At 35.9% G+C, this 13,802-nt stretch overlaps 2 protein-coding genes across 3 annotated transcripts; both read right to left on the reverse strand.

Annotated features, from left to right (window-relative positions):
* Positions 1-453: 453 nt before the first annotated feature.
* Positions 454-9,875, reverse strand: LOC306863380 (ankyrin repeat and SAM domain-containing protein 3-like). The gene is made up of 16 exons (XM_079406685.1): positions 9,786-9,875; positions 9,260-9,444; positions 7,795-7,993; positions 7,528-7,649; positions 6,966-7,047; positions 6,488-6,605; positions 6,268-6,405; positions 5,090-5,215; positions 4,885-4,997; positions 4,663-4,803; positions 4,449-4,576; positions 3,820-3,961; positions 2,469-2,670; positions 1,963-2,022; positions 1,783-1,878; positions 454-1,381 (listed from the first exon to the last, which is right to left on the reverse strand). The coding sequence occupies exons 2-15, from the start codon at positions 9,436-9,438 to the stop codon at positions 1,796-1,798; spliced, it is 1,833 nt and encodes a 610-aa protein (XP_079262811.1). The 5' UTR covers positions 9,439-9,444; positions 9,786-9,875; the 3' UTR covers positions 454-1,381; positions 1,783-1,795.
* A 489-nt stretch (positions 9,876-10,364) lies between these two features.
* Positions 10,365-13,774, reverse strand: cUnh8orf33 (chromosome Un C8orf33 homolog). Of its 2 annotated transcripts, none has more exons than XM_079406280.1 (6): positions 13,217-13,774; positions 13,064-13,141; positions 12,657-12,859; positions 12,328-12,418; positions 11,936-12,082; positions 10,365-11,465 (listed from the first exon to the last, which is right to left on the reverse strand). In XM_079406280.1, exons 2-6 carry the CDS (start codon positions 13,086-13,088, stop codon positions 11,242-11,244), a joined length of 690 nt encoding a protein of 229 aa, XP_079262406.1. In that variant the 5' UTR covers positions 13,089-13,141; positions 13,217-13,774; the 3' UTR covers positions 10,365-11,241. The 2 variants fall into 2 exon arrangements, with proteins under 2 accessions (XP_079262406.1, XP_079262407.1); XM_079406281.1 differs by having other exon boundaries at positions 13,064-13,106; positions 13,213-13,292.
* Between the last annotated feature and the right edge of the window lie 28 nt (positions 13,775-13,802).

The raw sequence follows: 13,802 nt of genomic DNA on the forward strand, positions 1-13,802 counted from the left end.
AAATATTTGACAAAAGGTTTGAAAGGCCAATCCGAAAAGATCATGTTGATCGTTAATGTGATTCTCTACACCCGTGTGAAGTTGAGGAGAACTGACTGAAAAATCACCAAAACACCAGCTGGTCAAAAGTCATCGCTAAAGTTCTGCCATGCCATTTATTTTCATATTTGGCTGGTTCATACAGTATATAAAGATTCAATGGTTTTAAATGGTCTCAAGTGTCTAACGTTAAATACTTTTGGAGCCCCAGGATTATTTTCTGTCTCTGCGTAAGTGTCTTCTCTGTATTCTTCCAAAAGGTTTTTTTTTAACCCCAAAAAATATAGTTTTAAAGTCATTCTGATGGTACACTTACTTATGTCGAATGGCTTCTGTTTATTTCCCTCAAACATGTTTTAAGTTTCGTGGAGGGGGCTCCAAAGTCGCAAAAATACAAAAAAAAACAACCCTACATACATTTGCTTTAAATGCTTTAATTCCACACCTTAAAAAACTCGATTTTTGTACATTTGTGACAATTACAATAGACTTTTTCATAATTGACAGACAAGCTGATTAACATAAAAACATTTTTAAACTGATAACAGCAACAAATATATAAAAATAATAAATTGACAGTAGCTCCAACAATATTACCATAAACCTGGACATGAAATGGGTCATGAAACACCAGCAGAGTTCCTTTGTGTAATTATTTTCATCGGATTGAACTAAATATGTTAAAAACGCTCTAATTTGTTCTTGATTATCTTGAGTTGTCCATGTAGGAGTAGCAATAATAATAATATACTATTGTTTTTTTTTTTTTTTTGCATATATCCCCAGCTTTGGCCATACAGTCATACCAATAAAGCTATTTGAATGAACTGAACTGAAGGCAGTTTGCATAACAGCGGTTTTGACAAATGAATGAGTGTATTTATAACATACACAGTATTTAAGAGAAGATGATTAGACTAACAACTGAGAGTAAAGATCATCTGAGGTTTGATTTACGCAAGAAACTGCTTCATTATTCAGCCTTCATTATAAATAGACTTATTATAAATTAATCTAATAAGAGGTTTGATTTGTTGTACAGCAATAAACAGTATTTGTGCTCGCGGTATCCACATGTATTTCTGTGTGCACTGAATTCCTGACAGGAAGTTCAAAACCTCTGGGTCCGCCCTGTCTGAGATTGGTCAGTTCTGGAGCACAGGCGAGAGATGCTCTTCGCCCGCTTGTCATTTTTGGCCGCCTGCCGTCGCCTTGGTCCTCATTCGGCCCGTCATCTCCATCTGAACTCATGTGGTACTGGAGCGGCGCGGCTGGCTCATCTCTCTGGCCCTTCTGTGTGTTCAAGGTGGTTTTTCACCCTCCGTCGGTAAAAGCGAGTGTCCTGCCAGGAGAAACACATCAGTTAGACAGTCATTCAGAGAGAAATCTTGCAAAATTCAAGTTTCAAACGTCTTATTTTAACACGCACACTACTTTTCAAACATTTGGTGTTGTAAGATTTGTTTAATGTTTTTAAAGAAGTCTCTTCCGTTCACCAAGGCTGCATTTATTTGATCAAAAATACACAAAAAATTGTAATATTGTGAAAAATTCAAATAACGGTTTTCAATTGAAATATATTTTAAAATGTAATTTATTTCTGTGATCAAAGCTGAATTTTCAGCATTACTCCAGTTTTCAGCGTCACATGATCCTTCAGATTTGCTGATTTTGAAACAGTTGTGCTGCTTCATATTTTGATGGAAACCGTGATTTTTCATTTTATAAAAATTATAAACCAACCCATTCACAGCCACTAGGATTCTTCCCAGTTGTGTGAGCGTTTCTCTGAAGCGCTGAGATGCTGGAGACTGTGAAGGATTTCCTTCAGACCGTCAGCTGGACAGAGAAAGACGATATGAATTCACACATCCACGTGAAGGAAACATTATACATGCACAGAAACAGAAACAGAAGTCTTACCGAGCTCCACCATATGAGACTCCATCTTAGACAGCAGCTGAGAGCACATCAAGCCGTCACCTACCACAGACAGACATCAGAGCGCTTATCAATACAGCTGAGGTCTGACAGATCCATGCATTACAACAGTTACACTTACTTCCAGAGCTCCACAGAGTCACAAAAATGTCATTCAAATCTCAACCGAAAAATTGATTTATAGTGTTAATAACATACATCTTTCAAGATGCATATAGCAAATTTGCCTGTGCAAAACATGCTAGGGTGCTGGAGAGTTGATGTATGGTTGCTAAGGTGTTCTGATTGGTTGCAAGGTGGTTGTTAGGGTCCTCTGGGTGGATGCTGCTAGGCAACCTGACAGTAGTAGTGTTTTCTTAAAACACATTAAAAGACACTTTTAATACTGCACTTGAATGATGCTGGTTATACTGCATTATTTGCAATGCATTCTGGGAATTAATAACTGAATTCCCGTTTTCTCATAAGCCTTGGCAGGTTCAGCGCACCTTGAGCGTCCTCCTGTGTGAGAGTGCTGCGTAGAGTGCGTAGTTTCCCGCTCAGTGTCTGAATGCGTTTGCTGTTCTCCTGTAGCTCCACCTGAACGCTCTTCCACGCCATCTTCTCCTCCATCAGACATCCCTCCATCACGGCACGCAGCTCCTTCTCCTGGGTCACCTGACCCTGCAGAGACTCCACCTCCACACAACGCTACACACACAAAGAAAAGTGTTTTTGTTTTTTACAAAGAAAAAGTTTAAAGGTGCAGTATGTAATATTGACAGCTAGTGGTTGAAATGGGTACTGCGGTCCGAATTCTAAATATTGGAGAGAGTCGGTTCTCCACCCCTCCTCCTCAGACTCAGAGCTCACATGGGTTGCCAGATTGAAGACTCGGAACAGGAACGAGTGCAATTGACCATGGAAGGCGATGAGCCTTACACTATAAGTTGTTCAGTTGATGTCAACGTATTTTAATAAGTCTCTGGTCATAGAGCTTTTTAGATGGATGCCAAGGTTTTTTAGGTCGGATAGAATCTGTGACGTCTGACCCAGTTCATTTGCTGGCTTCCATGGCTGGAGTCCCGTGTTTTCCACCAACTGCAACCCAGACTGTTGAAATACTATTGGGTAAATTGGCAGTGGGCGGAGTCACACAGACCAAAACAAAAACAGACATTCTGACACGGAACACACATTTATAACTAGAATAACTGGCTGTATTGTTTTTAGAGAAACAAGTATGCAAATGTAGCATGTTTCCTAAATATCTGCAAAGGTATTATGTTTTTATGCTTTATTACAGTCAAAAGATTACATAAAGCACCTTTAAGAGAACCACACAATAACTACAGCAAACTTGCAGTTATGATGTGGTAAATTTATGACAATGTTGTTGCCAGAACAGTGCTGTTTTTTACAACATCAGTTTTATGCATGACCACCCTTGAGCTCAACTTATTTTGATGGACTGATTTTATAGCATGTTGTTCATTTTATTGTGACCTATTACACAACTAAACTGATATACAGTCCAGTAATGCTCTGAGATTTTAAACATTTAAATGCAAAAAGGTAAAACCTGGTTATATAGCAAAAACTCTACCTGTTAACATTTAAAAATATAAAATCTTTTAAAACATTTTGTGAAACAGGTCAGTCTTGTCACTTTGCGTACATTCAAAAGACTTAATTTTTCGATTCTGTGTTGATGTTGCAGTTCACACTTAATCACAAACTAGGTGCCAATTACATAGCAGTTCTCTTCCCTGACTTTAGCTACAGTCCTACAATCCTCCTCACATGAAAATGAGCTTTATGAGGTGAAGATGGTGTGAATGGAAGTCATGGAGTCAGCACCTTGTGAAGCTGAATGGCCATTTCCTGCATCTCGGCCTCCAGTTGGTCCGCATACGCCTGCTCTAACGCATCACTGGCTGGCCGTGCGTTACTATGCCAACGGGCTATTGCTGATGTCATCTTCCTCTTAGGACCAAACAGACTATAAAGTGAAAAGCACAAATATTTAAATAACAAAAAAAGTAAAAATGAATAAATAAATAGAACAATTCAAATAAAGTCATAAAATGGTAAAAATAAAATAAACATTGTATAAATAACAATATAATATAATACATAAAATAGAGTTAATTAATGGGATTAAAAATAATACATTTAAATGGACAAAAAATTGTACAATTTAAAGTGAAAAAAAAACACTAAATAAAATGCAATAAATAATGAATAAATAATAAATATTTAAATAATAAAATAAATTTAATTTAAAAATAAATGAACAGTAATAAGCAAATGGTAAAAAATTAAATACTGTATAAATAAAATATGAATGAAATAAAATAGTGATAAAATTTTAATAAACATTAAACATATTAACAATTTTAAAATTTGAATAAAACACAAAATAATAATTACTTTTTAATAAAGTGATCAATTTTGTATAAAATGGAAAAAAAAGTGCAAAGACTCACGTGATGCCAACTTCCTTGAGGTCGTTCTCAGTAAGCGTGAGGAAGATCCTCAGGTCGATGTCTTGCTCCTCCAGCAGGGGAAGGTACTTACTGAACCCGATCTGCTCAAGGAACTCTGCGAGATCCTGCTACATGTATACATACTCTTTACTGGTGCATTTAACTCTCATACACACACACACACACACACTGAAGTGACTAGAACAACACACACCTTGGGTCCAGTGTATGAAGGAGAAGGTCCAGAGGAAGACGGAGCCTCGCGGTAAGATGTGCTGTTACCGGGACTCCTGCCTTTGGAGTGCTGGAGTTTATTGCATCGACGTGGACAACTCCTCTTTGCTTGATCAGAGTCCTGCAAACATGATGAGACGTTGAGAGAACAGTTTGCTGGAGATGTTTGCTGTGAGCTGCAGTGATGCATGATGGTTCGGACCTCATTGCTCTCCAGGGACGCCTCCCTGCTGTGTCCGTGGAGATGAGACAGACCCTCGCTGCTGCTGCTGCTGCTCCTCATGGTGGGTATGTCGTTATCAAAGAACAGCTCATCTGCACGCAGAATAGAAACAGAATCACATTGTATCGCATGTTCTTAGCAGATGCATTGCTAAGAATGGTCGACATCCTGCTGAACTTCACACCTCTACTGCTGTTGCTCTGGCCGTCGAGCTCATTGATGGGGGAAGTGACATCACGATTGCAGATTCCCTCACTCTGATCGCCAACGTCCCGAAACGTCACATATCCAGGTGGAGCCACAGGAACCTCTGCAATGACACATTACGGTATATAGATTCAACATCCCTTTCCACTATTTTATTCTATTAAAATGTTTTTATATATATATATATATATATATTTAACTTAAAATAAATGTGAATATACTTATTCAAATAATTTCAACATATTTACAATTTAATAAAATAACAATAAAATTAAGTATTTTTATTTTATTGAATTAAAATGCACTTTTTTTAACATTTAACTTCAAATAAATGTAAATATATTAATAAAATACTATAAATATATTTAAAATTTAATAAAATAACTATTTAATTAAATATGTTTAATGCAATGACAGAACATAATTCTTTGTCTCTAAATATATATATATATATATATATATATATGTGACCCTGGCCCACAAAACCTTAAGTTGCTGGGGTATATTTGTAGAAATAGCCAAAAGTACATTGTATGGGTCAAAATTATCAATTTTTCTTTTATGCCAAAAATCATTAGGATATTAAGTAAAGATCATGTTGCATGAACATATTTGGTAAATTTCTTACCGTAAATATATTAAAACTTCATTTTTGATTAGTAATATGCATTGGTAAGAACTTAATTTGGACAACTTTAAAGGAGATTTTCTCAATATTTTGACTTTTTTTGCACCCTCAGATTCCTGATTTTCAACTAGTTTTATCTCAGCCAAATATTGTTCTATCATAACAAATCCATACATCACTGGAAAGATTATTTATTGAGGTTTTGTGGTCCAGGGTCACATATACAAGAGTCAACATAGAGAGAGCGAGAAATGTATAATGTTACAAAAGAGTTTTACTTCAAATAATCTTTTCTATCTCCAAAATATGAAGCAGCAAAACTGTTTTCAACATTGATAATAATCAGAAATGTTTCTTGAGCAGCAAATCAGTATATTAGAATGATTTCTGAAGGATCATGTGACACTGAAGACTGGAGTAATGATGCTGAAAATACAGCTTTGATCACAGGAATAAATTACATTTCAAAATATATATTGAAATAGAAAATGGTCATTTTAAATATATAGCATATATAGTGCGAGTACCGTGTTTGGAGCCGACTCTGAAGCGTGCGATAGCTTGAGGGCCGTCGTGAATGCTGGGTCCTCTGGTTCTGCTGCGAGCTGATCGGACTCGAGGAGTCACACTCTCTTCTTCAGACGAGCTCAGCTCCTCATACAGCGCTACAGAGACAGATCAGCTTGGGTTATTTTCTGCATTCACGACAAAGGAGGTCAATTATAGAAGCTACGGTGCGTGACTGACATGATTTGGCTCTCATGACGTGCATGTCGATGAGGCTGGCGATTTTAGTGTGTCCGTACATCATAGCCAGAGCTCTCGCCGTTTCTCCGTTCATGTTCCTCTCCTCCGTTCGTATGCCCTGAATCATAAAAATAACACACAAGCATTTTTTAACATTAGGGGTGTAAACAGGTGCTCTGACTACAATTCAGTTATGATTATGTAGTAAATAACATTAGGGATTATGAAAATTTGAAATTTTGGCTACAATTAACAGTTTGATGTACAGCTATTTTTAAAACTAAGCTTTAAGTAAGTTTACCCAGAAGTAGTTTTGGATCAGGTATGAATCTTGTTTTCAATACCTAATGTTAATAATTTACTATTAGCTTTCATAATGGATGCATTGAGTTGTCATTGTCATATTGATGCAAATCCATAATCATTCTACATATAATTAGATTTTTAATTTAAAGTAAGTCACATTTATCACACTTGCATGGTTGAGCAGGTACTGAACGATGATTTCATGGCCGGACGCAGCAGCTTCCATGAGCGGTGTGAATCCTGACAGCGGCTCTCTGTGAGGGCAAAGGTCAAAGAATGAACATGTTTATTACCTGTTTAAGCAAGATTATGCCCAGAATGTTTCATGCATTTATTGCATGCTAAGTAGTAAATACAGTATTGTTAATGTATAAAATGTGATGTTGTTGTCACATGAGTGGCGGCCAGTTATCATCTCGGAAATAAAAAGATAAAATTTTAATTTTTAATCTAATTCTGTGTAAGAGTGCCTAAAGCTGTAAAATGATAAAATTATATTTTAAAATATATTCAAATAGAAAACAGTTCTATTAAACTGTAATAATATTTCACAATATTACTGTGATTACTGTAGATTTTAACATATAAATGCAGCCTTGGTGAAGATAAAAACATTATTCCAAACTGTTGGCTGCTAATGTACAGAGTCTGTCTGTGTAAGGAAGAAGGTGAGATTAAGAGCATAGGAAGGACATCAGTTTTGCTTTGTATCAATGAATGCAAATGTAACTCACTTGATATTTGCATTAGCGTGATGCTCTAATAAGAATTTGACCATCTGCTGATGTCCAGTAGCTGTGCTGTGCAGCAGAGCCGTCCACCCGCGCACATCCTTACACTCCAGCTGCGCTCCTTGCTGTACAGAGAGAGCTTTCATTCAGTGTTGTATAGTGAGCGCTGGCTGTTTGCTCTGCTAAATTTTGCAATCTTGTAATTTTCACAGAAATAAACTATAATCCAACAAACAACTCGTTGATAAGGATTGTTCATGTAAACCTGACCTGCAGCAGGAAGTAGGCGATGCTCTCGTTTCCGCAGCTGGCGGCGAGCATCAGGGGTGTGAGTCCTTTAGACGTGGTGGCGTTGACACTGATGCCCGTCTCCAGCAGCAGGTTAACGATGTTATCGTGACCGATATATGCAGCGTACATCAGAGGAGTCCAGCCGCCGATGTTCTTCCCATCCAAATCCACATCTCCCCTGAATAACCATTCATCAGAGACAGACAAAAGTCTTTGTGTTGCTGTTACTGCTTATGGTCGGTAAATGAAATAGATATCTGTCCGTCTGTCTATCCCTCTGTCAATCTATCTATCTCTCCATTTATCTATCATCCATCAATCCATTCATCTCTCTCTATATATAATCTATTCATCTATCTATCTATCTATCTATCTATCTATCTATCTATCTATCTATCTATCTATCTATCTATCTATCTATCTATCTATCTATCTATCTATCTATCTATCTATCTATCATCCATCAATCCATTCATCTCTCTCTCTCTATATATATATATATATATTATCCATCCGTCTGTCTCTTTCTGTCTGTCTGTCTATCTATCTGTCATCCATCCTTTCTTCTATCTATCTATATTATTATTATTTTGTTATTTAGCAGATACTTTTATCCAAAGCGACTTACAAATGAGGACAGCAGAAGCAATCAATTGTAGTATTAAAACAACTAAAAACAGATCCAAAACTAAAACTTTATAAATACTACCTATACACATTTTAAAAATAAAGAAATTAAATAAAAATGACAAATGCATACAACAAAATTGAAAAAGTTAACATTTAAATGAAAAACAAAAAATAAAGCTAAAAACTATTCAAAACATTAAAGAATGTTATAATATATAGTATAATAGCATAATAATGATTCTAATATAACACTAAGCCAAACACAAAAAAACTATATATATATGTATATGTACAACCACACACACACATATATATACACATTTATAAATTCAATATATATATATATATATATATATATATATCATTTCATTTAATTTCCATTTAGTTTGTTGACGTATTAAAATAACTCACATTAAATAAAACTAAAACTTAATAAAAGACCTAAACAGACATAATAAATTCAGACATTATTTAACTAAAATTAAATAGATAAATACAAATCACGACAGTTTATCAGTAATCCTAAGAAATAACACTACCAAACACACATGCTGAAAACAACAACTTACTTACAGTAAGAAATGGTTATAAAAACTGAAACAGAAGTGAAACAAGTAATAGAAAAGAGGAGAAATAAAAAGTGATGCTTATATATTATTCATACACCTGTCTGTCTGTCTCTCCATTTATCTATCATCCATCTCTCTCTCTCTCTATAAATAAAGTCTCTAGTTGAGGCATATTTCTTTAAACTAAAATATGTCAGAAACTGTTGGAGGGAGACATGCACAGTATGAACAGCAGATTCTTCCACCTGCGGATGCACTCGGCCACCACATCATACTGTCCGATGGAGCAGGCGGTGTGAAGATCCAGCGGCACGTTCAGCTCCTCCGGGCCGATCAGAGCGTCTCCTCCGTCGGCCAGCCACACGGACAGACTCGCGCCTAACTGCTCCGACTCACTGCTCGCCTCGTCGCTCAGCTCAGACATCCTCCTCTGGAAATGAGGTTGGATATTTAATATTTACAGTTCTGTGCAATAATATTAGCTAAAACTTATGTATATCAAAATAAAATCATTTATTTTATCCCTCTCAAAATAACCAGTTTATTCAGAGAAATTATGTTTTTATTATTATCCGTCAGTCAGTTCAACTCAGATAAATGTTATCTCATACTCTTATTCATATGTTTATAACATAGTTATGATGCTGAAAATTTATAAGTAGTAAAGTCATAACCAAACTCTTAACATGGAAATGACAGCCTTTTACAACAACCGTCCATGCCATAAACGCATAACCTAATAAAGCACTCGACAAATAAAAGCGTACAAACCTTAAAATAATTAACTTTCCAAACTGGTAAATCAATGTTTTGTTCAGAAATTGCAACAGCAGCGGCAACTCAAAGGAGGTTTTGTGTTCCAGCCGGGGCGTGTTGTTAAATGTTTTATAGGGAGTTGTAGTCTTTTGCCTGCTTCTCATAATATAGTTTAAACGGCTAGTGCACAATATAAGACTTCATATCCCATGAGCCTCTGCGTCAGCACTCATAGCTAACATGCCTGACGACATCAAACAGCAACACGTTTGTTGATAAACTGCAAAAGAATGATACACATAATAAAATATCTAAAAACAAAAGGCTTGTTTTCACTGAAAGCATTGATTTGAAGTGAAATAATGCGCATGAATTGTTTGAGAAAAAAGCTGACATTTCTAATATAAGCCTTTTAAATACGTTACCATAGCAACTTTTACATTAAATCAGTTACACGCTACATCTATAATTTTTATTTATATTTTAATCATCATCATTATTAGTCAATGTTTAAAAAAACAAACAATAAAACCCAGTAAAATAACATTTTAAATAAATAATAGCCTATAATAAAAATTAAAATCACAAAGTTTTGGGACCAATTGTTGAATAAAGTCTTTATTTTTGTTTTCTTTGTGTACAAATCATTGCTTCATTAAATTCAGATTGAACCACTGATGGCAGATGGACTATCCTGAGGATGTCTCATACTTTTCTGTACCTTGACAGTGTTAATTATTACGGGTTTGGAACGACATGGGGGTAAGTGATTAATGACATTTTCATTTTGGGGTGATGTTGGGGAATAACAGTTAAAACCCATGGACCAGGAGTCAGATTGCAATTAATTAAAGAAATAGTTTGCAGTTTCATCCGCAGAAGTCAGCTTTAACACTCACGATGGAGTTCGTAGGCCGTTCTGCATACAATTCAAAATCCTCAACAATTATACCCTAACAGAGGTTGGTAATTGCATCAATGCATAAGTCATCAAAATTCTGATTGGTTCTAAAACCTAGATAAGACAATTTCCACATATGGACGCAAGCTTGAAGCATATCTTCTGATGACTATTTTAGTGACAGGTGATCAGAGGTCCGACGCAATACGTCTCTCTAAAGACGTATATCTGATACGCTGGACATCGGCAGAGGAACGTTTGTCCTGGACTGTCTGAGCTTCTCCCTGTACAGACAGATACTAACACACATACGCAGAGAAACACTTATATTACTTCAAGGTTGCCTCAGCCATAAACCTTATCGGGCATGGTTACACACACAATGAGAGCAGCTTCTTAGAGAGCAGACTAAAGCTTATTCTCTAACATGCATAAAAGTAACTTTGATTAATAATTATTCAAGAAATATTATAATTGATATTATTATGAAGGCCATTGTAGATCTGTAGATCCTTCAGTGGAGTATCCCTTTAAGGCACAAATCCTGTTGGTTGATGTCACAGTGTCAAATCATAAGTTGAAGTTAAAGCAAAACTCTTCGTGTGTTTTAGTGAAAACAAAAGGTTTTGTGTCTCCATCAGTCTTTGTGTGTTCATTTGTCTCCTGGGGCCCTTGCAGTGTGTGTGTCTCTTGAGATTTGTCCGTTTTGTTCGTGGGGTGTGTGTCTCTCTCAGCTCGCCGGTGAAACACTGGTTTGCACTCAGAGACACTGGTGACCCGGGCGGAGGTCATTGCTGTGGAAAGAGACAGCAATTTTATAAGAATCGTGTAAGCAATTTTTGTCAGAATATTGAAAGGCAGGTTTTTTTTTTTTGGACTCTGTGGGAAAGTAAAAAAAAATAATAAAAAAAACCTGTAAAAAATGCCAAAATAAATAATTTAAAATAAAACAATTATAATTACCTAAATAAATAAATACACATATTAAGATTAATTAATTTGATTTAAAATAAATGTATCATAAATGTATTTTAATATAAATAGTTTTGAAATAAAATATCAATCATGCAACAATAGAAACAAATTAGTTAACAAATACTATAAATTAATATTTATACAATTTTATTACATAAATATTAATTATAAATATTTAGAATACTAATTTCCACAATATTAACTGGTTCATGAAAATACATAGCTGCCCTTTAATAAAATTTTTTATAAAATTCAGACATATGAATGTACATTTATGCCACTGCCTTACCTGACTGTATGAGTTTGAACTGTCTGGCTTTTTCCTCTTCTATCTTCTTCCTGTAGTCTCCAGAGATCGCTCGCATTACCTGCCTCTTCTTCACCAAGGGAGCTTTGGAGCTGCGTAACGTCTTCAGAGCACGGCTCGTTTCTTCCCCTAAATGGATGCATGTGTATAAACAAAACACAAGGTGAGGGTTTCTTTTCAACAAATGTATTAATTTGGATAAACCCCTCGAGATGCATCATCTCGTTTTCAAAGGGGTCCTATTACACAAAAATGAGAAAACATAACACAAAAAAAAAACAATAATAGCAACTACAACAATAAAAACAACAAAACAACTGTCTGCTTGTGTAATATATATATAGATGTTATATTTATTGTGTTGTCTCACTCACGTTGTTTGCTGGAGGTTTTTTGAGTTTTCAGGCCGAGCTCGAGCTGTTCGATGCACCAATCCAATTCCTGACTCAGCTTCTCATCAGGAGTCTAACACACACACACGCACACACACACACGCGCACACACACACACACACACACGCACACACACACGCACACGCACACGCGCGCACACACACACACACACACACACACACACACACACACACACACACACACACAGTTATTAAGTTAAGTTATTTATTTGACTTTGCCACAGCTTATACCTGTAAACACAACAGTAAATAAATAAATAGTATATATATTTATATATTGTGAGTTCTTACCAATTCTGTGGTCTCTTGTTTGGGTGTTTCCTCCTTGCTTTTTTCCCCTTTCTGTTGATTATCTTTTCCGTCACCTGTTTTCTTTTTCTTCTTCTTGTGTTTTTTAGCATTGGTAGGAGTGCCAGTATTTTGGGCTGTTGGTTTGGGGTCCTCGCCACTCTGGCCATCTGTGTTTTTCTCATTTTCCAGTACTCTGGTTGTTTCTGGAAAGCATGAACAACCTTAGAGCATTTTCAAAGCATTTCTCTGCCCCTTAGATTGCATGCTATTAAGTCATACAGTGCAATTCAATATAAAAGTCCATTACAAATACAAACCATATTACACTTTTACTACAAATCATGTCAACTTACATTCACAAATTTTACAATATATGTTAGCTGGTATGGTTGGTAGTGAAATCTTACCTGTTCCAGTTGATTCCTCTGCCATAGCTGAGGTTTTAATCTTCTGAAAACACAAATGCACTAGTTGTCTGTTCTTTCCTATGAAAAAAAAAACAAACTATCACCAATCAAGCGCTTAAGGAAAATATAAATGTGATAGAATCAATTACCTACTTCAGCTCGAAGCGTTGGATTTTCGAATATATTTACAGGATTTAGCTGCGCATGTGTGAATATCTCATATGTGTGCACCAAACAAAGGGCTCCGCCGATAACACGCTTCCATTCTAAAGGTTCCTACTGCAGCGCAATAAAATCTGCCCTTCTTTTTAGGCAATGGTGACACAAACACCGCACTAAAACACACTGGAGCTCAAAAGCAATGTATTTTTTCGTCATTGTTTGCGAAGCAACCATTGTCGCAATAATTTACCAGTTATGTTTTGTATTCGCTGTTATTAAAAGGAACCATATGGCACGGTTGTTTTTACATGGTTATGTAATCCACATAGATATATATATCTATGATGTAATCCACACCAAACTGGTCCAGGGCGAGAAATGCAAGGATTTTAAAAGCATTAACACAGATGTTTCACGAAGACTGTTGATTAAACGTTCATATAACGCCGTTTGAAATTTAAAAACAGTTTCAATCCTGCAGAAACAGACCGAAAGCCGTTTACAATTACATTAAAACCGCGCTAAAACTATTATAAATAAATACTAAAGAGTAAATCTGCCCCTCGCTGCTCCAGCC

The sequence above is a fragment of the Barbus barbus genome (genome assembly GCF_936440315.1).
Source record: "Barbus barbus genome assembly, chromosome: 44".
Lineage (NCBI taxonomy): Eukaryota > Metazoa > Chordata > Actinopteri > Cypriniformes > Cyprinidae > Barbus > Barbus barbus.